Genomic DNA, 25,434 nt, shown 5'->3' on the forward strand with positions numbered 1-25,434 from the left:
GGACTTCAGTGTCTTCCAAACAAAAATAAGTTAGATAATGTTAACTTCTCTCTTTCTTCTTATGTCCCTCAGGGTAAGCTTGGCAACAAGCAGCTTGATTAGCCACTCATTTGCCCAAAGTCTATTTAATATCTCCCATCCTTAATGAGCCACTAGTTTAAGAAAAAACAAAAAACCACTGAGGATTTTCTTTTTAGACTTTAGAATCATACTTTCATTTCTTAAATCAGAGGTTCTTAAACTGTATAGATGTGGGTGTATGAGGATATTTGGGGAACAGTCCATAGGTTTCACCAGGGTTTCAAAGGGGTAAGGGGTCTGTAAACTTAAAAAAAAAAAAAAAAAAAAAACCATGTTAAAGTCTTCAGAGAGGTCCTGGCATTTACAAAGTAAATGGTCAAAAATATTAGTTACCGGGAAAGGTTTATGTTGCAAAGTTTTAGTTCCCAGGAAGCCTAATGCAACCTTGTTTTGTTTTATGATTGGTTATGTTTAATACAATGGTTTCAATTCTCTAATCTTCATTATAAAATTGTATAAAATGGCATTCATAAATTGATATATAATATCCAAGGCCCATTATTATTTTTTGCTGTATTTTTTCAGATTTATTGATATACATACAACCTTGCTGCCTTTTTTTTTTTTTTAAGATTTCATTTCTTCGAGAGAGAGAGAGAGCGAGCGAGCGAGCACAGAAGCAGGGGGCGGGGAGGAGCAGAGGGAGAGGGAGAAGCAGACTCCTAACTGAGCAGAGGGCCCAACAAGGGGCTCAATCCCAGGACCCAAACCAAAGGCAGACGTTTCACTGACTGAGCCACCCAGGTGCCCCTACAAAAACTTGCTTCTTATACTGTCGGGTTTCCATGCTTACAGAGCTCTTTCTAAAATGGTTTTAGGTATGTAATTCAAGGGTAGAAGTACTTAACAATCTGCTGAGAGGAGCTGCTAGAGTGGCAGTAGAATTCAATTTCTATACTGTAAAAATTAACACTGTGGTGGGCAAGCCTATGTATGGTTCCACAGTATTAACATTTTATATTAACCAAGCTATCTCCTATATGGCCACTATATAAAACATCCTAACTGCATATTCTCTTATTAGGGCAAAAGTTAAGCAACAGGTTTAAAATAACTTTCCCTAATACAAAAGTAACGCTCCTTACTAAACTATCAGAAAACACACATAAAGAAGAAAAATGTAGCCATCTCAGAGAGAACCCACTAAATTTTGGTACACATTTCCAGTATTTTCTAAAATTCTATCTTCATAATTTTCCAAATATTTTAATAATAATTTATATATATATATATATTTCCTTATACTTCTCATACCTTATTTTTACTTATACTGTGAACCCTTAAGATTTCATTGCAGTGATACTTTTTAAAATTTATTATCAGACATTTAGGTTATTTCCTTTACTTTCCAATGATACTCATCATAAATAAAACATCCAGGGGTACCTGGGTGGCTCAGTTAGTTAAGCTTCTGGTTTGATCTCAGCTCAAGTCTTGATCTCAGATCATGATTTCAAGTCCCCCAATGGTTTCCACATTGGGCATGGAGCCTCCTTAGAACAACAACAAAACATCCATACCTTGGGGTGCCTGGGCAGCTCAGTCGGTTAAGTCTCCGACTCGATTTCAGCTCAGGTCATGATCTCAGAGTCATGGGATCAAGCCCCAAGGTGGGCTCCACACTCAGTGGGGAGTCTGCTCGAGAGCCTCTTTCTATCCCTCTGCCCCTGCTCTCTCAAATAGACACATAAATCTTTGAAAAATTTTTTTAAAAATGACCCATACCTTCTAGGAAGTTTGTCTTAGCCTCATTCAATGGTCATATTTTACATACTGCAGTTACAGAAGAAAGAAATCAACCTGACTACAGTGATCACAGCAGCTTAAAACTCTTAAGAATGACAGCTTAGGGGCACCTGAGTGGTGCAGTCAGTTAAGCGACCTCCAGGGCTCATTGGGGAGTCTGCTTGAAGATTCCCTCTCTCTGTCCCTTCCCCTGTGTGTGCCAACTCTCTCTAGAATATATAAATCTAAAAAAAAAAAAAAAAAAAAAGAAGCAGCTTATTCTGGCTCTACAGATAGAAACCAGATATAAGTATAAAAATTCTTTTTAAGGAGGAATTTAAAATTACAATTACCTTCACAGAACAGTACTGAGGATGTTCATAAATGTTACTGAACAAGTAAAAATTCTAGTCAGGAAATTTAAATGTCTCTACAAACCTAAAGATAAAAAGTCAAAAGATCTGACTGGTAAAATTTACCAATGAAGAACTTGCTAAGACTTTGTAAACAAAGAGAATAGTTTAGTAAAAATATGTCATGTTCCTAACTGGAATGAGATATGGGTAAAATATATATCAGGTGAGGTGAGCCTCTTGTCCCCCCCACTTTTTTTAATATTTTATTTATTTATTTATTCATGAGAGACACACAGAGAGAAGCAGAGACACAGGCAGAGGGAGAAGCAGGCTCCCTGTGGGTAGCCCAACTGGGACTTGATCGCAGATCTTGGCATCAAGGCCCTGAGCCACCCAGGCGTCCCTTGTTGTCTCCTTTAAAAAAAAAAAAAAAATATCAGGGGCGCCTGGCTGGCTCAGTCAGTGGAGCACGTGACTCTTGATCACAGGGTTGTACATTCAAGCCCACCTTAGGTGTAGATATTACTCAAAAATAAAATCAGTTGCCCATATACACAGTCTCACCATGAGAAAAACAACAGATAAATCCCAATAATGGCACATCCTATAAAATACCCAGTCAGTACTCCTCAAAACTGTCAAGGTCATCAGAAACAAAGTCTGAGAAAGTACAAGAGCTAAAAAAAAAAGCCTAAAGAGACATGATAGCTAAATGTAATGTGGTATCCTAGATGAGATCCTGCAACAGAAGAGATATATTAGCTAAAAACTAAAGAAATATGAATAAAATGTACTTTCATTAATAACAGTATCAGTTCATTAATTATATGTTATGTTATAATAATATAAGCTGTTAATAAAAGGTGAAACTAGGTTGAGGGAATATATGGGAACTCTTCACAACTTTTCTGTAAAAATAACAGTTCTTAAAAATATTAAATCGATTTTTAAAAATCACTTGATCAATTTTTATGTTCCAAACTTCTGACCTCAAAGGCAGCTCTCAAGAATCAAAACACATGGGGTGCCTAGCTGGCTTAGTCAGTAAACCATGAAACTCTTGATCTAGGGGTTGTAAGTTCGAGACCCACTTTGGATGTAGAGATTACTTAAAAATAAAATCTTTGGTCAGCCCCGGTGGCTCAGCGGTTTAGCGCCACCTTCAGCCCAGGGTGTGATCCTGGAGACCCAGGATCAAGTCCCACATCAGGCTCCCTGCGGGGCTGCTTCTCTCTCTGCCTGTGTCTCTCATAAATAAATAAAATCTTTTTAAAAATTAATAAATAAATAAATAAAATCTTTAAGGGACGCCTGGGTGGCTCAGTGGTTGTTGAGTGCCTGCCTTCGGCCTGGGGCGTGATCCTGGGATCAAGTCCCACATCGGGCTCCTCTCAGTGAGCCTGCTTCTCCCTCTGCCTGTGTGTCTCTACCTCTCTCTCTGTGTCTCTCAGGAATAAATAAATCTTTAAAAAATAAAATCTTTGGGATCCCTGGGTGGCGCAGTGGTTTGGCGCCTGCCTTTGGCCCAGGGCGCGATCCTGGAGACCCGGGATCGAATCCCACATCGGGCTCCTGGTGCATGGAGCCTGCTTCTCCCTCTGCCTGTGTCTCTGCCTCTCTCTCTCTCTCTCTGTGACTATCATAAATAAATAAAAATTTAAATTCCTTTAAAAAAATAAAATAAAATAAAATAAAATCTTTAAGAAAAGCAGCAAAAACAGGGACACCTGGGTGGCTCCGTCAGTTAAGCATCTACCTTCGGCTTAGGTGTTAATCCCACAGTCCTGGGATCCAGCCCCGAGTCACGGGACTCCCTGCTCAGAGTTAGTCTGCTTCTCCCTCTCCCTTTGCCCCTCCACCCATGTGTGCACACACTCTCTCTCTCAAAATCTTTGCAAAAAAAAAGGAAAAGCAAAAACACAATCATCTGTTTATTATAAATTTATACACTAATAAATGACAAAATAAGACCAAAAAGGCCTACTTCGTACATTTTAGTTGATCTTATTAGTTACATGGGAAAATCTGTTGTTTTCCCTTTAGGAAACACTTTTAAATTTTCATTTCACTTCCCAGAAGCAACAGATAATTGGGAGTTTTTACTAAACCCTCTACTGGTTTTGTGACGGCCTCAGTAATCACTGTACCTCTTACACATGCATTGATCCTAGATTTTTTTTTTTTAAGATTTTATTTATTTGACAGAGAGAGTGAGTACGAGTACAAGCAGGGGGAGCGGAAGAGAGAGAAGCAAGCTCCCCACTGAGAAGGGAGCCTGCTGCAGGGCTGTATCCCAGGAGCCTGGGATCATCATGACCCGAGCCCACCTGAGCTGAAGGCAGACACTTCATCTACTGAAACACCCAGGCGCTGCCCCCCACCCCGATTGATTTCAAATGGATTAGGCCTTCACAGAACTAAGTTTCTCTTCTTACTGACTACAACTTCAATTTTTTGGCCTTAGGATCGCTCTAAAAACTCTTAAAAACTGAGGACCTCAAAAGAGCTTTATAGTCTATATGGTTTTTATCTATTCCCTTTGATCACAACAGATATTTAAAATATTTTAGGGACACTTAGCTGGCTCAGTTGGAAGAGCATGCAACTCTATCTTGGGGTCAAGAGTTCAAGCCCAACATTGGGTGTAGAGATTACTTAAATAAATAAAAACTTAAAAAATAAAATGCTTTAAATGAATTCACTTAAGCAAAAAAAAAAAAAAATAAAGTAACATTGTTTTATGTTGGGATTTATATTTATGATTATATATTTATATATATTTATAAATATTATATATACTTATTATATATTTATATATGTATTTATTACATATATGTTTATGATTACACTTATTATTTATATTGGGATTTATGTTATATTTTGCAAATCTCTTTAATGATTTGGCGAAATAGAAATAAGCTGGATTTTCCTATCTTCTTCTATAGTCTGTCAATCACCTATAGCATCTGGTTTTAGTTAAAATATATCATGAGACGCCTGGAAGGCTCAGTGGTTGAGCGTCTGCCTTCGGCTCAGGGTGTGATCCTGGAGTCCAGGATTGAGTCCCACATCGGGTTCCTTGCAGGGGGGGTGGGGGTGGAGGGTCTGCATCTCCCTCTGCCTGTGTCTCTGCCCCTCTCTGTCCCTCATGAATAAATAAAATCTTAAAAATAAAATAAAATAGGGGCAGTCTGGGTGGCTCAGCGGTTTAGTGCCTGCCTTCAGCCCACGGCTTGATCCTGGAGACCCAGGATCGAGTCCCGCATTGGGCTCCCTGCATGGAGCCTGCTTCTCCCTCTGCCTGTGTCTCTGCCTCTCTCTCTCTCTTTCTCATAAATAAATAAATAATAAATAAATAAGCAAACATATATATATAAAGAAAATCTGGTTACAGATGCTTAATTGAAAACAGCAAGTTCCCTTAGACCTGCTAAAAGGATCTTGAACACTTCAAGAGTCAGTCCTCAACCCAAACCCTGGAAACAACTGTCTTAATAATCCTAATTCCTACAGAATTCCCAATCTGTCCCCCCAAGAAACTCTATCCATCCAGATTTTAAAAGCAGTCCCTCGGGACGCCTGGGTGGCTCAGCGGTTGAGCGCTGCTTCCAGCCCAGGGCGTGACCCCGGGTCCTGAGATCAAGTCCCACATCGGGCTCCCTGCATGGAGCCTGCTTCTCCCTCTGCCTCTCTCTCTCTCTCTCTCTCTCTCTCTCTCTCTCTCTCTCTCTCTCTCTCTCATGAATAAATAAATAAATAAAATCTTTTTAAAAAATTTTTAAAAAGCAGCTCCTCCACTGTTTTCTCTATTTGTTAGCAAGGATTTCTTAACCTATTTGTGTAATGCCAACATTTTTGGAAAGACATTATCAATGTCAATCCAGTCTTCCCTAAAAGCCCTACCACCAAAAAGATCCTGAAAATGCCACCATAATCATTTGCAAACATACAGGGACATTTAACAGTTGTACTAAAGGGGCACCCAGGTGGCACAGCCAGTTTAGCATCTGCCTTCAGCTTGGGTCATGATCCCAGGGTCCTCGGATCAAGCCCAGCATTGGGCTCCCTGCTCAGAAGGGAAATCTGATTCTCCCTCCCCCCACAGTTCTCATGCTCTATATTGCCCACTCTCTCAAGTGAATAAATTTAAGCAACAACAACAACAACAGTCATACTAAGATATTAAGGACCTTTGATAAAATTGTAATTCCTATAAATTGGCAGGGCCTGGTAAAAGCCATTAGTTTTCAGTTACACAGACACCTTATTTAAAAGAATATTAATATGGAGGAGTAATTTATTAGTAAATGAAAACACACTGGCAAAAGAGGGACATGCCATGATACTTTTTAAGCATCAGTCCCAGTGAGGTCCTCTTTCATCACTTTTCATAAAACTTGGCGGGCAGCCCCGGTGGCGCAGCGGTTTAGCGCCGCCTGTAGCCCGGGTGTGATCCTGGAGACCCAGGATCGAGTCCCATGTCAGGCTCCCTGCATGGAGCCTGCTTCTCCCTCTGCCTGTGTCTCTGCCTCTCTCTCTCTCTCTCTCTCTCTGTGTCTCTATTAATGAATAAATAAAAAAATCTTAAAAAAAAAAAAACAACTTGGCAATAACAACCTGTATTTGCAGGACCTCTAAATGACTTAAATTTATTATTGTCAAAACCGTGTGAAGATACCATGGAAAATGGTCCTCCCAAAACTTCAAAAAGATGTGTTTTCCTTTCCAGGCCACTTTTTAGGAACAAGCTAAGCACCGTTTTGTTTATAAACAATATGAGTAACGGAATAACAAGATCATATGAAGACCCCTTTCAAAATGTCCCTAATAGATGTCTAATAAAGTTACCTACTAAAGTGATTCATACAAACTTTTATGAATATCCCCCAAAGTCTTACCTATATGCCTCTAAATGGAAGCATCCTTTTAACAATTACCCAGAAGGACAATAAGAAAGGTAAATCCCATGGGATCCCTGGGTGGCGCAGCGGTTTAGCGCCTGCCTTTGGCTCAGGGCACGATCCTGGAGACCCAGGATCGAATCCCACGTCGGGCTCCCGGTGCATGGAGTCTGCTTCTCCCTCTGCCTATGTCTCTGCCTCTCTCTCTCTGTGTGACTATCATAAATAAAAAAAATAAATAAATAAAAATAAAAAAAAACACAACTATCTGTGGCCAAAACAAAAATCAGATGCCTTAAAAAAAAAAAAAAGAAAGAAAGGTAAATCCCTACTAATACAAATCATCTTCCACTCAAACGGGCTGAGAGGTCCATCATGAAAATTTAAGAGAAAAGTGTTCTTTCAGATCATTCATAGACATCTCATGACATAAAAGTCACTGAACGGAACCAGAATTTTAGATTCTTCTCCCCACAGCAATTATACTCGGGGCAAATATTACTTCTATATGCCTATCCCAAGCCATGTTACCATCAAGTGGTTACACTACCACAGTTTCTTCCCCAAGGAAATTTAATAAGTAGTTTTGACTGTTTTCTTTCATAAGCACAATCCCAGTGTGGAAAAGACAGAAAATTGAGGCTACCAAGACAGAATTGAGGCTTCCGAGGTTAAGAAAAGATAACTGGCATACTTAAGAGAAAAGTTCCAGAAATGATTTGTCAGGGGAAGGGGTTGAGGAAAAAAGTTGGACTCTACCCCTACAACCTTCTCCTCAGCAACACCCAAACCCACCTGGGAACCAAGGGCAGGGAAAGGTAAACAGCTCACACCCTAACATTAAGGCCTCACTGAATCCGTCAACACATGTTCTACAGCTTTAATACTTTACAAACTGGACACTCCAAGATTCAAAATCACGGTCACGAAAGGGACAGCCTGAGTCTCTGAGAAGATATTGAAAGACTACAAAATCTTTGTTTTGCTTGATGTTCCATTTGAAGACACATTTGGCAATTGTACTAAAAAAGGGCGGGGTGGGGGCACCTGGGTGGTTCAGTCCATTAAGCATCTGCCTCTGGCTCAGATCATGATCCCAGGGTCCAGGGTTGGAGCCCCATGTCAGGCTCCCTGCGCTGAGGAGAGCCTGCTTCTCCCTCTCCCTCTGCTTGTGCACACGTGCTGTCAAATAAAGTCTTTTTTTTTTTTAAGATTTTTTTTAATTTATTCATTCATGAGAGGCACAGAGAGAGAGAGAGGCAGAGACACAGGCAGAGGGAGAAGCAGGCTCCATGCAGGAGCCCGATGTGGGGCTCGATCCTGGGCCTCCAGGGTCATGCCCCAGGCTGAAGGCAGTGCCAAACCGCTGGGCCACGAGGGCTGCCCCAAATAAAGTCTTAAAAATAAATAAATAGTAAGCCATTCATTTCCTGGATACAAACATTTAACAGCTATTTAGCCTTGCTGCAATTAACTGCAAGCCTAATGTTAAAAATGGAAATAATTTTAGAGCCTATACAATTCCTAACAGCCATATTTGAAGTAAAAGACTGAACCCTGGGCTTGAACAGAAATTGTTAAGAAGCTGCTCCAATTCATCCCCCTGCTAGATCATTTAATATTCACATAAGGGAAACATGCAATTCTACTCAACCCACTATAATTCTGACCATGTTTGAAGGTTAATAGACCTCCTTGAAAGAGAAAAGGATGCACTAACAGCCATTCTCAACTTACAATGGTACATAAATAGATCTTATCTCCAAAGGTCTTAAATTTATCCTAGGATAGATCTCAAACCATGCTATGTTATTACTGTAGAGATACCACTATTAACTGCCTTATTTATTTCACACTTATTGCCACATTTAGTAATAATTTGATTTAAAAGATAATCCACTTTAGCCTATAAAATATGCAGAAATTGAAACCTAATAAAAGTGGTCCTCATTTGAATGGCTACCTGGTATCAAAAGGCCACACTATAAAAACTTTTCTACTATCTACTTTTCCAGGGTTTGTTTATTTATTTGTTTGTTTGTTTATTTATTTATTTTTAAGATTTTATTTGGGCAACCCGGGTGGCTTAGTGGTTTGACACCGCCTTCAGTCCAGGGTCTGATCCTGGAGACCAGGGATCGAGTCCCATGTCGGGCTCCCTACATGGAGCCTGCTTCTCCCTCTGCCTATGTCTCTGCCTCTCTCTCTCTCTCTCATGCATAAATAAAATTGTTTAAAAAAAATTTAACACAATATCCATTACCGACACGCATCACACCATGTAATCTAGCTGTAGATCTCTCTCACCAATAGACAGTGAGTTCCTTTAAGTCAAAGCTATGTAATTCATTTCTGAAACTCTTAATACAATGCCCAGCCCTTATTGATACATCAATAAATGTGCTGAACTAGGGTGCCTGGGTGGCTCAGTTGGTGAAGTGTCTGGCTCTTGGTTTAGGCTCGTCATGATCTCAGATCAGGGATCAAGCCCTGGGTAGGGCTCCAACCTCAGTATGGAATCAGCTTGTCCTTCTCCCTCCCTGCCTGCCCCACCCCTCAACTCATGCTCTTCTTTCTAAAAATGAGTAAATAAAAATCTTTAAATGTATTGAACTCAACCCACAACCAAACCCAAGGACCCAATTCGTTTCTTCATTCACCACAGCTGACAAAAAGAATTCCCTAGTTTCTGGTAGTAGAACTGAGAAATTCTACTAATTCAAAGTCAACAGATAGAGAATTCCTTATATTAACAACTGCCTAAACCGCATCAGGGATCTATCTAAACCAGTAGTTTTTTTGTTTTGTTTTTAAAAGATTTTATTTATTTATTCATGAGATATACAGAGAGAGAGAGGTAGAGACACAGGTAGAGGGAGAAGCAGGCTCCATGCAGGGAGCCCGACGCGGGACTCGATCCCAGGACTCCAGGATCATTCCCTGGGCCGAAGGCAGGCACTAAACCGCTGGGCCACCCAGGGATCCCTAAGCCAGTAGTTTTTTAAACCCAGTTGGAAATAAATAAATATAAATAAATAAATAATAAATAAATAATAAATAAATAATAATAAAAAAATAACCCAGTTGGGTTTTAAAATGACCAGAGGAACTTCTTAAAATTCAAACATATGGGCATCCCATGACTCTAATTCAATTCTGGGGTGGAGTCTAGGATGATTTTCATGGGCAGGAGGGCTACATTCAGGGGGCCTAAGTCCTAAATACTCTTCCAGTTGAACCTAGGTGGTCCCTAGGAGTTTCCATATAAATGAGTCAAGCAACCAATAATACATGAAATGCAAAGCTCATACATATTAATAAACTAAAAAAATGAGGACATAAGATTTACTTAAAATTTCATAAATTTTAGAGATAGACAAAATGAAAAATGGGTTTCTTTGTTTTTTGTTTTTTTTGTTTGTTTCTTCTTGACAGAGAGAGAGAGAGAGAGAGAGAGCACAAGCAGGGGGAGCAGCATATAGAGGAAGAGGGAGGAACAGGCTCCCTACTGAGCAGGGAGCCCAGTGTAGGACTCAATCCCAGGACCCAGGACCTGAGTCAAAAGCAAACACATAACTGACTGAGCCACCCAGGTGTCCAGGAAACGGTATTCTAATATCATTTGACATCATTACTAATTTTATGGATTTCCCTTCAGATGGGGAGAAGGAAGCCAGGGAAAACTACTCTTCTTCCTGAAAGGTCTGTAAGGGGATATGAGAAGAGCTGCCTAATTCCTGGGACCTATTAAGGGAGCCACTATAAGGGCACCTGGGTGACTTAGTGGATTAAGGGAGCCACTGTGTATCAGTAGGAAGAACAGTGGACTTGGAAGTAATAAAGCCATGGTTTGAAAGTCTCCAAACTGTCTTTTAAAAGTTATGTCACCTTAGAGGCACCTGGGTGGCTCAGTCAGTTAAACAACTGCCTTCAGGTCACGATCCTGGAGTCTCTGAATCAAGACCTGAGACAGGCTCCCTGCTCAGCGAGGAGTCTGCTTTTCCCTCTGCCCCTCACCCCACTCATGCACTCGCTCTCTCAAATAAATGGGTAAAATCTCTAAAAAAAAAAAAAGAAAGAAAGAAAAAGAAAAAGAAAAAAGAAAATGTTTAAGTAAAAGAATAATATAAAGATAATGAAATAACAAATAATAAAATAATAAAAGATTCATAATTTTTCATCAACTGTCTCATGTAATCGCAACTGTATCATTAACTATGGATCAACGAGGCAACATAAATAGTAGTTAGGTGCAGTAACTCTAGGTTCAAATCCTGACTCCACCACTTAATAGTGAGGTGACCTAGAGTAAGTTTACTTACCTCTTTTAGGCCTCACTATATAAAACAGGGCCAGCATTATCTCCATCTTATAGACAAGTTTAATGGAATAAAAAACTCTGAAAATAGTCATGACCCTCTTAAAGCTAAAAGCTCGAGGGTAACACATCAACAGTGGAACACACATCAGAAGGCAAATGTTTGTGATTCCTACTCTAGTATTCTTTCCATCAAATCTGTTCTCTTCAAGTTGTCATCTCCTAGCTAGCTAGTACCAACCTCCAAAAACAAATTACCTTGGATCCTAAGTCAAATGCTAATCTCTGTTCCTCTCAAAAAAATCTTGATAAACAATTATTATATAAGTGAAAGATACATTTTATAAATGCAAAAGCCACAAGATTAGCAGTGGAAAAAAGGGGAGAGAGAGAGAAGCAGCCAGAAGAATGGACTGCCATCAGGTACAATTTTTAAAAACCCTAAACCCACACCCTACACAAATCCCTGAAGCCAGCTTCCTACTGGAAAATCTGGTGGCTATTCTCAATTTATCCAAAATACATCATTACTACCGGAGAAGAGCCTCTCTAGGAGAAGAAAAAGCCTGGAATACTTGAAATTTTACAAAATGGAAGTTACACTCCAAAGACTCCTTGTAGACCTCTCATCTCCACTCCCTCACCCTGTCTCACAAATAAAGATACCATAATACAAATCCTAAGAGATCCCGCTTTCCCCATCTCTTTCCTCCAAGTTAAAGACTGGCAAAGATGAGACGTTACCATCTGGTTTAAATATCACCAAATGATGAGTTGGTACAACCACAAAGAAAATTGGGAGGATCTTGCCTTAAAGACCTTGTAATTATGTGGGTTTGATAGGGATTTGTTCTTTGTTTCGCGAGTTATGAGATTAGAGTAAAATGGAACATTTCAGTATCTGTAGTCTGGCATATGTATGCCACATAGGAATATGTGCTTAATAAAAGTTCCAACCAAGTGCTCAACACAGTTCTCTGAACATTACAATCTGGTCAAGCCAATGAGATGGCAAGAATTAGCACAGGAATGCACAAAAATCTGCCTAAGGCCACTTAAGGAGTATACCTCAAAAGAGAAATCTTAGGCTACATGCATGCTCCCAACTAAAATACTCAACAGTTAAAGACTTAAAATTTATATTAAAAACTCTTCAATGTATATAAACATCTAGAAAGTAATACTGAATAAACTGCTTGATTCAAGATAAAAACAAGAAAACCAGGGGCACATGGTTGGCACAGTGGGTTAAGCCTCCAACTCTTCTTGGTTTTGGCTTAGGTCATGATCTCAGGGTTGGCAGGATTGAGCCCCACAGTGGGCCCCAAGCTCAGCACAGAGTCTCCTTGAGATTTTCCCTCCCTTTCCTTCTGCCCCACCTATGCTTGTGCGGTCTCTCCTAAAAAAAAAAAAACAAAAACAAAAAAAACACAGTATAGGGATCCCTGGGTGGCGCAGCGGTTTGGCGCCTGCCTTTGGCCCAGGGTGCGATCCTGGAGACCCGAGATCGAATCCCACGTCGGGCTCCTGGTGCATGGAGCCTGCTTCTCCCTCTGCCTGTGTCTCTGCCTCTCTCTCTGTATGACTATCGTAAATAAATTAAAAAAAAAAAAAAAGAAACACAGTATATATGGGTCCACTTAAGAGGTAATGTTATGAGGTCCAATAACAAGATATATTCCGAAAAAAACGGGAAATCCAGGTCTGTATGGAAGTTCTCATTAGCTTTATTATTTTTCTTAAATCTGCCTAATTGTTTACTAAAGCTCAGGTTCTGTGCTGAGAATCAAAATAAACATTTTCCCTGCCACCTTTTTACCTTTCTCCCCACTTTAGAAGAAAAATAGTCGTGGAATATTAAAGACACAACCTACTGACTGAATTTCCTACCTAGCAAGAATTGGGATTATTTAAATTGTTAGGTAAGATATGAGGTCTTCCATTTGCAGGGCTTCAACAGCATCACAGCCATCACATACTAGAGAAACTTAAATAATTTTAAACATTTCTTAACACAAAGCTCACCTAATACAAACTCCTCCCTGAACAGGCACACTACACAAGACACACATAACACATGCACCTGTAAATTTTCTGAAATAGTTTGTAATAGCTGTACTTGAAAAAAGATTTGAATCTCACTAATTTTTTAATCTCACTTATTTTTAAAAATATCCAGGAATAAACAAGCTTCATGTAGGCCAACAGAAGAATTACAGTCTCTACATTGTAGTTTTGATGCTGAACTTTTGACTCTTCAAGTTTCACTTTTTAAAAATCCCTTCACTGTAGGGGAAAAGGAGGAATACATATTTGGCACTAGCTCCTGTCTCGCTAAATCTGTCCCCAGACTCTTCTTAGCAGTGAACAAATAAAGCTTTAGGATTTAAGCTCCTTACAATCCATCAATTAATTAATCTGGACAGCAGCCCTAGGTCAGTGTTGGATCCCCTTAAAGCAGATGAGAAGGCATACATTGGAGAAAAATGACATTGTCCAAGGTCGTGACAGAATTAGACTCAAGACTCTACCCACTCATTTCCTAAAATCTAGAAACACCCTACTCCTCCTCTTGCATAATAAAGAAACAGACTCTAGGGGCGCCTGAGTGGCTTAGTCCATTAAGTGTCTGCCTTCAGTTCAGGTCATGGTCTCAGAGTCCCAGGATCGAGCCCCACAATGGGCTCCCTGCTCAGGAAGGAGTCTGCTTCTCTCTCTCCCTCTGCCCCTCCTGCCGCTAGTGATATCTCTCCCTCTCCCCCCCCCCCCAATAAAATCTTTAAAAGAATAAACAGACTTTTTTTTTTTTTTATTTATTTATTTTTATTTATTTATTTTTTATTTATTTATTATTTATGATAGTCACACAGAGAGAGAGAGAGGCAGAGACACAGGCAGAGGGAGAAGCAGGCTCCATGTACCGGGAGCCCGACGTGGGATTCGATCCCGGGTCTCCAGGATCGCGCCCTGGGCCAAAGGCAGGCACTAAACCGCTGCGCCACCCAGGGATCCCAACAGACTTTTAAAAAATAATCTACATCCACTCCCCTTGATTAAACTTATTTTTACCTATGTACAATGTTCTCTAAATTTTACATCTATTGTAAGATAACACATTACCAAGTTAAATGGTATTATCAAGTCCTAAAAAACCATTCATATGTGATCTGCTTGGCCTTGTTTAACTAGTTTCCTATCTAAGAAATTAAGTTATTATTTTGGTGGGGAAAGCAATTAGATTTTAAGGAGTTATTGACACAAAATATTTTTAAATGACCTGATTTTTAAACTGTTCCCTTTAAACTTTTGAAACCACAGAAATGTTTAACAACAATTCTCCTGTTGCAGAAACTGCACCATCAAGGCTAAGGCCAAACTACCACTCTTCACAGAAAAATGAACCTAACAACCTAACCAACAACTCATTAGACCCTTTTTTCTCATTTCCTTAAAACTCCTTTTCCGAATGAAATTTCAGATTCTTCTCCCCTATAGTAATTGTAATTGGTGCAAATATTAGCATGCCTGTCCCAAGCCATGTTACAATGAAGTAGCTATACCACCACCAAGGGAGAAAACAGTTGAGATATCCTGGCAGACAGGGAAATGGACAGAGACAATGGAAAGATGCTTGCAGAAGAATGCCCTCCAACCACCACCACCAAACTTCTGGATGCCAGGAGTTGGCCTGAAGGTCAAATTTCTGCACAGGTTCCAAGAAATGTGTAATAAATTAACAAAGCCACTGATTAAAATTGAGAAATACAAGGGTGCCTGGCTGGCTCAGTCGGTGGAACATGCAAGTCTTATCTTCAGGTTGTGGGTTCAAGTCCTGTGTTGGATAGAGAGATTACTTAAAAATAAAATCCTTAAAAAACGGTTTTTTTTGAGAAATACAGTCCCCATTCTAATTGAGCAAAGTGACCATCATTCACTAAAGGCTAGAAACCTCATTCCTAACTGCTCAAAGCTCACTCACAACCTGAATAGGACGAAAGCTAAGCGAAATTTTCTTTATAACTGAAGGTCACTAGCTTATTCTCAATCCCAGTGCTGCTAATCTGCTATCTGTTTTTCTATATCCAGGAAAATAGCTAAGGGACTACTACATTCCCTATGCTTTTGTGTCTGAGTATCTTCATAATAAAAAAAAAATTTTTTTTTAAGATTTCATTTATTTGAGAGTGTGAGAGAGAGAACACATGAGAGGGGCGGAGGCGACAGAGGGAACGGAGAGTGAGGGAGAAGCTGACTCCCCTGCTAAGCAGGGAGTCTGATGTGCAGCTCCATCCCAGGACCACCTGAGCCAAAGGCAGATGCTCAACTGAATAAGCTATTTTATCATAATAAAAAGATCTTACTTTACACACTGGAAGTGACAGCTCTGGAAAAGTAACTAAACTTTACATCCAGAAAGAAAGTTCATATGATGAAAAAAGAAAAAAACAACAAAAAAAGATATACAGATGGGATGACTCTAGGCCCAGCCTAAAGTTGTAAGGCAATGGTACTTTGAGAAGCGGTCTCCAATGAAAGATCTGAATGTTTTAAAAAGGGGTGGGGGGAGAACTTATAAGAATGCATTTAGTCAAATTCCACATCTTTGTTCCAAACATCACACAATTATGGAACAGAGATGTCTCACTGCCCTGGCGGCAGCTTTTCCTCATTAGTCTGGTTCATAAACTTGGGGGTTATAAAAAGCACATTCACCATAGAAATCATCTAATAGTTAATGACAGAAAAAGCAGCATTTTTGGAAGAATCTTTGGAGGTGTACAAAGGTAGCATCTCATTTAATTTTTCTCTTTAATCCCATGCTAAGACACAGCAGTTAATAAGTCCTTGCTATGCTGCATACAATTCTCGGGTTTCAAAAAAGCTTCTCACAAATCAGATTTTAAATCCCAGTTAGAAATTTCTCAAACTTTAGGGATCCCTGGGTGGCGCAGCGGTTTGGCGCCTGCCTTTGGCCCAGGGCGCGATCCTGGAGACCCGGGATCGAGTCCCACGTCGGGCTCCCGGTGCATGGAGCCTGCTTCTCCCTCTGCCTGTGTCTCTGCCTCTCTCTCTCATTCTATGTGACTATCATAAATAAATAAAAATTTAAAAAAAAATTAAAAAAAAAAAAGAAATTTCTCAAACTTTAATATAAAGCAAAATTTGAGGAGCCCAAGTGATACGGCATTCCCAAAGAACTACTCTACCCACCCACTTACTCCAAAGGGACTCATCAGTTTGCCTCTGGTGATTCCTCCTCCAATGACCCAAACTTAAAATTTCAGAAAGGAAAAGTACAGACAACTCTTCAATTCCCAACATTTATTCCACTTTTTTTTTTGAGATTGTTCTGCATTTAAAACAGGTATATTAGCATAATCTCCAGAGAATATCTAAATCTCTTAGCAAGGAAAAATCACACCACCAACTCAACACAACTCAAGCTGAAAGGTCTGTATAAGGAGGAAAGCAAGGATTTTCCAGGTTCCTGGTTTTTTAAACCTATACGCGTCCTCTGGAAAGAGGTGCACGAGTAAGTTTCCTAGAACCTAAATCTATGAACCTAATTAGCACTTTCATGCAGTGGAGGGGGGTATGAGTTCTCCCTTTATCCTCCTCTATAGTCAACCTTTAATGTAGTCCAATTAAGACAAGAAGTTACAAAAGTCTAGAAAAAGATCCCATTTATAGCACATAAACCAGATTCAATTTTTTTTATCCAATAGTTTACAATGAACTTTTTTCTTTTTTTTTTAATTTTTATTTATTTATGATAGTCAGAGAGAGAGAGAGAGAGAGAGAGAGAGAGAGAGAGGGGCAGAGACACAGGCAGAGGGAGAAGCAGGCTCCATGCACCGGGAGCCCGACGTGGAATTCGATCCCAGGTCTCCAGGATCGCGCCCTGGGCCAAAGGCAGGCGCTAAACCGCTGCGCCACCCAGGGATCCCTTTTTTTTTCTTTCTAAAAGAAAATTACCTCACTGGAAGATTTCTAGCTGCCTACTAAAGTACCCTAAACATCCTAAACTTTGTTGTCGTCCCCCAAATTAAGCAAATAAATGAGTTCTGCTGATCAAACAGAAATACTCTTAAATTTAGGCCAACACATCAGAAAGAAAATTAAGGACCTTTGAGACAAAGATTGAAGTTGAGAGCTAATAAATTTCCCCTAATTTTTTTTATCAGTGTATCTCAATAATGAAAGAATATAAACCCCAACTTTAACACAACACTAATACTTTTCAAAGGCAATTCTCAATTTGTTTTGTTCTTTAAAGAGGTTTAGGTTGCCTGTTTAAAAACAAATCCTGTAATCTCTGGTAGGGAAATTTTTCTTGGGAGGGGGGTGGTGGTATGAATCTTAAGCTGATCTGCCTCACCTTTTTGCACTATCACTCACATTATATCCTAAAAGTCTATTAATTTTGTTGATTAGTTCACTAAAAGTTAACAACTAGGTGGAGAGGTTCATGGCTCCTAGAGTGACCAATTTACCATTTACCACCGGCAAAGTCAAATTCAGCTAAACACCCATTCAAAGACTAATAACAAACAGAGTTTGTTTTTACTTTAAGACAGACACTTTCAAGCTACACCTATAGGACTTAATTCAGCCTCCTAAGTGAGAAAAAAAGTTTTTCTTCTGAGTAGTATGGTTCTAAATTTGTCTTAAAAGGCAGTTATAGGGATCCCTGGGTGGCGCAGCAGTTTGGCGCCTGCCTTTGGCCCAGGGAGCGATCCTGGAGACCCGGGATCGAATCCCACGTCGGGCTCCTGGTGCATGGAGCCTGCTTCTCCCTCTGCCTGTGTCTCTGCCTCTTTCTGTGTGTGTGTGTGTGTGACTATCATAAATAAATAAAAATCAAAAAAAAAAAAAAAAGGCAGTTATAGGGGATCCCTGGGTGGCGCAGTGGTTTAGCGCCTGCCTTCGGCCCAGGGCATGATCCTGGGGTCCTGGGATGGAGTCCCGCATTGGGCTCGCTGCATGGAGCCTGCTTCTCTCGCTGTGTCTCTGCCTCCCTCTGTGTGTGTGTCTCTAATGAATAAATAAAATCTTTAAAAGAAAAAAAAAAGGCAACTATAAGTGAGCACAACAGGGTTTCTTTTAAGTGTGATGAAAATGTTCTAACATTTGTGATTGGTTCTAACATTGGCGATGGTTTTACAGCCCTGAAACTACTTAAAACTACTACTGATAACATTTTAAATCCATGAGTTATATGGTACACGGGTTACATTTTAGTAAAGCTGTTATTTATTTTTTGTAATATTTTATTTATTTATTCATGAGAGACACACGGGGGGGGGGGGGAGGCACAGAGGCAGAGGCAGAGGGAGAAGCAGGCTCCCCCTGCAGGGACTCCATCTCGGGACCCTGGGTCACAACCTGAGCCCAAGGCGGATGCTCAACCACTGAGCCACCCAGGTCTCCCTAAAGCTGTTATCTTTTTAAAGTAATTGTAAGTTTCTCTTTTGCTCAAAGAAGTTTCTACTGATAAGCCTTTTTCTCCAAATGTTAAGAGGCCTAAGGTGACTAAAGAATCACAATCAAGAGAAAAACTCCAGGACACCAAAGAACCGGGAAAACAACAGAGAGGGTTAGGTCAAAGCCAATCAAACCTAAAATTAGGGAGATTGATAGGCTGGGAGGGGAGTAAAGGAGCTCTAGATCATTAAGGCCTCTAACCAGACAAAGACGCGTAGTTAAGCTCCTCCCTGCTCCTAATGGTAGAACCCGCAGGCGCACTCAAAGACGCTGACTGTGTTAAAACACTTCAAAGTTTTTCGCTTTGGCTATAAAGATGAAGGGATCAAAATAATGACCCACAGGAAGTTAAAGCCGAAGAAATGTGTTTACTGTGCCATCTGGGGTTTGATTCAAATCTCTTATTTTTGGACCCTGGCAAAGAAGAAATATGTGGAATCTGCCTATCTATGGCCAAATGTCAGACGTTTGAGGGCAACAAAGAAAGTTACTAAAGCCATCAAGTATATTCCAATCAAACTTGAGAGACCCAAAAAAGTATTCCCCGAGCAGCCAACTACTTTTTGCCTAATGGTCACACTCCTAATATTAATCATTTCCAAATACCACAAACCAAGATGGAAAATTTGTCCTTAAAAAGACATCTAAGCACATCAAGGAGGAAATGAGCATGTACATTTAAAGGCAGCAAAACCAGAAGTCGGACTAATTGTAAGTAAAAAAAAAAAAAAAAGAAATTTTTTTTTAAAGCCCAGGAAATAAATCTGGTTGTCCTGCATACTTGATGTAATCTGAAAAACGTTCATGTTCCTCTTTAAACTTTCGATTCAGGACCCAAGTCTTTGAGCGTGCTCCCTTCACCGCATTTACCTCACTAGATGCTCCCAAATTTCCGTGAAGCCCAAGTTTTCAGCGGGACGAGAGTTCCCTGGGAGCCTCACGGGGAGCAGCCACGGACGCGAGGGTGTAGACACCACTAAGCAAAGATACCGAGATGAGGGCGGGCGCAAGCGCGTGGGCTCCTCCCCGGCCCGGCCCGGCTCGGCCCGGCCCGGCCCGGCCCGGCCCGCTCGCCCAGGCGCCGCCGCCTCCGAACGTCTCCGAACGTCACGCACACAAGTCGCCGAGCAGCGCGGGCGCCGCAGGCCGGACGGCGGAGTTCGCGGGCCCTGGGGTCTGCGGCCACTTGCCACAGCCTCGTGAGGCGGGACCCGGGCGGCCCCAAGGACAAAGACCTTTCCGTCCGTCCCGACCCTTGTCCCGACCCTTGACCCAACGGGCGCTTCCCGGGCTCCAACTTCTGGGAAGATCCCTTCTGCGCTCCTTCCGACGGGCGCTTCCCGACGGGCGCTTCCCGGGCGGCAGAGTTCGCCACGCAAAGGACGACGGGAGCCCCGGCGGGGCACGAGGGTCTCCAGCGCGGCCTCCCGGCGCCCCCTCACCCGCCTCGACGCCCTGCCCGCCTCACAACATGGTGGCCGGCGTGCGTGTGGCTGCAGGGGGCAGGCCGAGGACGGCGCCCCGGGCTCCTCCCGCCGCGAGGCCAGCCCGGAGGACGCCCCCGGCCACGCGCGCTGCGGGGACCAGCCCGGAACCCCGTCAACGCACAGGACTGTGGGTGCTCGGCACACTCGGGGCGCCTTCCCGGCGGGGCACAGGCCCAGCTACGCGGCAAGACTGAAAGGCCAGCTCGGCGCGGCCTCCTCACCGCCTCATCCACCTCAGCTACCTCGGCTACCTCGGCCACCTCAGCCGCCTCATCCACCTCAGCTACCTCCCCGCCTCACCCTCCTCACCCTCCTCGGCCTCCTCGGCCTCCTCGCCCGCCTCATCCACCTCAGCTACCTCAGCCGCCTGGGTCGCCTCATCCACCTCATGCACCTTGGCTACCTCCGCCACCTCATCCACCTCAGCTACCTCCCCGCCTCACCCTCCTCACCCTCCTCACCCTCCTCGGCCTCCTCGGCCTCCTCGCCCGCCTCATCCACCTCATCCACCTCAGCTACCTCAGCTACCTCCCCGCCGCCTCACCCTCCTCGGCCTCCTCGCCCGCCTCATCCACCTCATGCACCTCGGCTACCTCATCCACCTCAGCTACCTCCCCGCCTCACCCTCCTCACCCTCCTCGGCCACCTCAGCCTCCTCACCCTCCTCGGCCACCTCAGCCTCCTCAACCGCCTCATCCACCTCAGCTACCTCAGCCACCTGGGTCGCCTCATCCACCTCATCCATCTCACCCACCTCACCCACCTCACCCACCTCATCCACCTCATCCACCTCATCCTCCTCAGCTACCTGCCCGCCGCCTCACCCTCCTCGGCCACCTCATCCACCTCAGCCACCTCGGCAGCCACCTCGGCCACCTCAGCGGCCTCGGGAGACAGACCGGGCTATTTCCAAACGTTTCCCCCGGACGCGCGGGCCAGTCGTCTTCCGAGGCTCGGATCTCATCTCCGTCTTCAAACTTGTCGGAGGACAACCAAGGCAGGGAGCCTGCGTTTAATTTGGGGGAGAAAGGAGGCGGGACACAGCAGGACCCCCGCCACCGAAGTGTCACTACAAAGGGCGAGCCGGGCCGGGGCGGGGGCGGGGGGGGGGGGGGTCTCCGACGGCAGCCCCAGCGGCGCCCGCCCGGCCGCAGGCTCCGGCTCGGCGGGGCCGCCAGGTGGGCGGGGGGCGGGGGCGTCGGCGCGCGCCCAGTTCCGGGTGGGGGCGGGGCGGGAGGCCGGCGCCGGTTGGAGCCGTTAGCGAGGACTCCGCGCTCGCAGCCCCCGCGCCCGCGCCCGCTCGCGGCTCCGGCGGGGCGCACCTCGGCCTCGGGCGCGGGCGGCCCCCGGGCCTCGGGCCCGACACGTCCGCCGCCCCCCAGCCGGGCCCCCCCGCGCGGCGCCGGCCCCCCGCCCCCCCGGCGCCCCCCGCACACTTACGGCCCCCGCAGCAGCGCTCGGCGCCCGCCCCGCGGCCCCCCCGCCCCCGGCAGCGCGGGGCGCCCCCTGCGGCGGCGCGGCCCGGGGGACCCAGGAGGCCGGGGCCCGGGGGGCAGGGGGCGCCCCCGCCTGCAGGGTGGGGCGCCCAGGTGAGGGCCGCTCCGGGCCGCCGCCGCCGCCACACAAAGGACCAGGGGCTCCCGCCGCCATATTGAAAACTTTCGTCCGCGCACGACAACTCGCGAGTCCCCCACCCCCACCCGGCGCGCACCCCCGCACCCGGGGGAGGCGAGCCCCGGCCCGCCGAGCCGCGCCGCCCCTCGCCCCTCCCGCCGCCCGCCGCCCGCCGCCGCCCCCGGCAGGAAGCGCGCCGCGCCGCGCCGCCCGGAACCGAACCCGAACCCCCACCCCCGGGCCGGGCCGCCCTCCCGTCCTCCCGGGCCCGCGGGGCGGCCCCGCCGAAGCGCCCGGGAGGAGCCCCGGCCCCCGCCCGCGCCTCGACGCCGACCCCGGGGCAGCCCCGAACTTGCCGCGGCCCCCGCCCCCGCGCCCCGGGCCTCCCCGGCCGCGCGTCCTCGCTCCCCGCCCGGGCCGCGAGCGGGCTCCGGGGCGCCGGCGTGACTCACCGGCGGCGGCCGCACCTTACAGATCCCCGTCTGCTCGGCGATGGGCCGGATCTTGTGGATGAAGGCGAACGGGTCGGCGAACTCCTCCCAGCTGGGCTCGAAGACCGGGCACTCGGGGGGCGGCAGGAACTCGCCCAGCGGGCCGGGGCCGCCGAGGGGCAGCGCGGGGCGCGGGCCCGGGGGCAGCGCGGCGGCCGGCTCCATCGCCGCGGGGCGGCTCCGGCGGCGGCGGGTCCCACTGGTACTCGCAACGGCAGCACCTTGGGCTTTTCCAGCCGCCTCCGACGACGTCTCGCCGCTCCCCACGCCGTGCGCCTCCGCCGCCACGGCGAGGAAAAAGAGTCCCTCCCCGCCCCCCGCCCCCCCGCGCCCGCCCCCCCGCGCCCGGCCCCGCCCCCGCACCGGGCGGGGCCGGGGCCTCGGGGCTGCGGGGCCGCGGGGCGCCGCGCGCCCGCACCGCTCGCCGGCGCGCTGGGGCCGCGGCCGCTGCCCCCAGAAGTTAGCGCGCCGGTGGAGGAGGAGTCGCGCCCGCACGCGGGGCAGGCGCCGCGACCCGAGGTCACACACGCGGGGACACGCCGGGGACGGGCGGGCGGCGCTCGGCGCTCGGCGCTCGGCGCTCGGCACGGGGGGGGAGGGGCGCGGGGGGGCGGGGAAGGGTCCTCCAGGTGGGGGCACCGCCTGGAACACGCCAACAAAATGGAGGCGAGACAACAAAGGTTAGGGTGGTAGTGACCAGCCGGCCCGCGAGCGCTGGCCCGTCCCGGGCACCGCGTCTAAGCGCTCCGCAGGATGCGCCCCCGAGTCTGCGCGGCCACCCCACGGGGCAGGCCCCCTCCTTCCCGCTTTACAAACAAGGAGTCGGGGAGGCCCAGGTCGGGAGCAGGTGGCCCAAGTTCGCACCGCTAACAAGTGCTGGAGACGGTCCCTGGGAGGGCCGGGGTCGCAGGAAGAGCGAGGTGGGCGCCAGAGAAGCTGAAGACAAAGTAACGTAGACGAGAAGGGGGTGCCGGAGTCAGGACAGCGGTGCTGACCCATCGGGAAGGGGGACTCAAATGTAGGAGATCAGTTAGGACCCCGACACGTTGGCGAGGGACAGCAAGGTGTCCAGGATGACTCGGGCCTGGAGGGTCCGCCGCCGGAGTGGTTGCGGCCCGGCGGCATCGCTGCGGCATCCCCCAGCTTGTACACAGGAGATCAGCAAGAGAAGGGAGATAACGTGGTCCCTCTGGATGCGTTGAGTCTGGTCCGTCGGGAACCTCTAACAGGCCAGGCCGGACGGCACAGATCTGGAGGTCACCAGTGTTGATGCGAATCTGGAATTAATTCTTTAGCCTGTGAGTGACAGCCATTATCTCATGCTCACTGTGTGTAAAGCAAATGCTCTCCGCGCTGGTGTTGAACGTCCGTCCACACCGTCCTGTGCGGTGGGCACTGCTATCCTCTCCATTTTGCAGAGCAAGCAATGCAGGCACAGCGAAGTAACCAAGAGATGTGAGCACTGGGGAGGCGGCAGGGAGGGGGCAGGTTGAGTGCCTGGTGTCCTGCCCAGAAGAGGACAGAGGACATTCAACAAGTAGGACCTCAACACACGCAGAAAGGTCGCGCTTATCCAGCCCACCCCATGGAGGTGCTGCTTGGGGCAACAGGGTCCTAGCTCTGCCCTCAGGTTCACCTTGAGGAAGGAAGTCTCTCTGACCCTTAAGGAGTCAATTTAAAAAGAGGGGGAGGGGAGAGGCCCGCTCTCCAGGAAGCCCCTCCCACAGGTACCTGGGCCCCAAGGAGTTCAAGAGGTCCTTGCAGAAGGTCCCCCTCCCTCCTCTTAGCTCCCCGGGCCTGCTGGGCTCCCCCTGCAGGGCAGACGGGCCGAGGGGCGGCTGGCATCCCACCCGCACAGGGTCCCCGGACGCTCGGGACACAGTGAGCTACGGCGAAACGTCAACGGTAGACCTGGGTGGGAGGTCTGGAGGGATCTGCCGCCAAATTCTTTTAACTTTGCTGGACACTGGAGCGTTTTTCGAGGTGCAGCGCCGGGGGAGGGTCGCTGCGCGCGGCCGCGGGCGAGCGGCTCCGGGGGCTCCTGCTGCAGTTTGATTTCCTGTCATGTGCTCCTTCCCGGGGGAGCGCTCGGGCCGTCCCCGCACCCAACGCGGGCGCCGGCGCGGATCCGCGAGTCCCCGGGGAGGCCGCAGCCCCCGGGCCGTGGCGCCGGACGCTCCGCCGACGCGCGGGGAAGGACGAGCCGCGGCGGGGCCCCGGGAGCCCTCGCGCTCGCAGCCCGCGGGCTCCCTCCACTTCCGGTAGTGCCCCTCGCCGCCGAGCTCGCGGGGCCCGGCTCCGGCCGCCGCCGCCCTGCTCCCCGCGGGCCCGCCGGACGGCGGGGGGCGCCGGCGGGGGCGCGGGGGGCGCCGGCGGGGGCGCGGGGGGCGGCCGCTCCCCCGCCGCGCGGCAGCCGCTGCCCGTGCCCTTTATGATGTGTGTTTACATGCGCGGAGGGATCCCGCCCAGCTGACAGCCACACCGCGGCCGGCCCTTCTTTTTTTAAAGAGCCTGGGCGCGGGCGCTGATTGGCCGCGGCCGGGGCGCGTCAGCCGCGGGGGGCGGGGCCCGGGCCGCATTGTCTCGTCCGCGGCTGGCCCGGCGCCCCGGAGGCCGGACCTGGGCAACCCCCGCTCGGAGGTCCCGGGGCCGGAGCTCCCGGAGGCCCGGGCGGCGGCGCCCCGACCGGTCCGGCCCGGCCTCCCCGGGACACGGGCTCGGAGCCCGGGCGGCCGGAGCGGAACCGAGCCCTGCGCCGAGTGCCACGTCTCCAGGAACCCCTCCTGCCTCCGGACGACACTCCGCCCCACCCGGGCCCCCGGCCCCAGCCCGCCCGGGCCGCGCAGCCCCGGATCGCGGTCCCGTCCGTCCTCCTCCGGCGCGGCCGCTCCCAGCCTCCCAGGGCCCCCAGGCCCGCCGCCCGCGGCCCCCGCGGCCCCCGCGGCCCTTCCTCGCCTCCGTGGGACGCCCGCGCTC

General features: G+C 47.6%; 1 protein-coding gene across 2 annotated transcripts in view; it reads right to left on the reverse strand.

Moving 5' to 3' along the window:
• The window catches only part of KDM5B (lysine demethylase 5B), an 80,727-nt gene extending 58,021 nt beyond the window's left edge, over positions 1–22,706 (reverse strand). The window contains exon 1 of one of the 2 annotated variants that reach the window (XM_055319013.1): positions 22,435–22,706. In XM_055319013.1, coding sequence (XP_055174988.1) covers positions 22,435–22,623 — 189 coding nt within the window. In that variant the 5' untranslated portion in view covers positions 22,624–22,706. Of the gene's footprint in view, positions 1–22,419 lie in introns of both variants that reach the window. The other variant, XM_055319012.1, reaches the window with a different exon arrangement.
• Positions 22,707–25,434: the final 2,728 nt, after the last annotated feature.

This window comes from Nyctereutes procyonoides, unplaced genomic scaffold (genome assembly GCF_905146905.1).
Source record: "Nyctereutes procyonoides isolate TBG_1078 unplaced genomic scaffold, NYPRO_anot_genome, whole genome shotgun sequence".
NCBI lineage: Eukaryota > Metazoa > Chordata > Mammalia > Carnivora > Canidae > Nyctereutes > Nyctereutes procyonoides.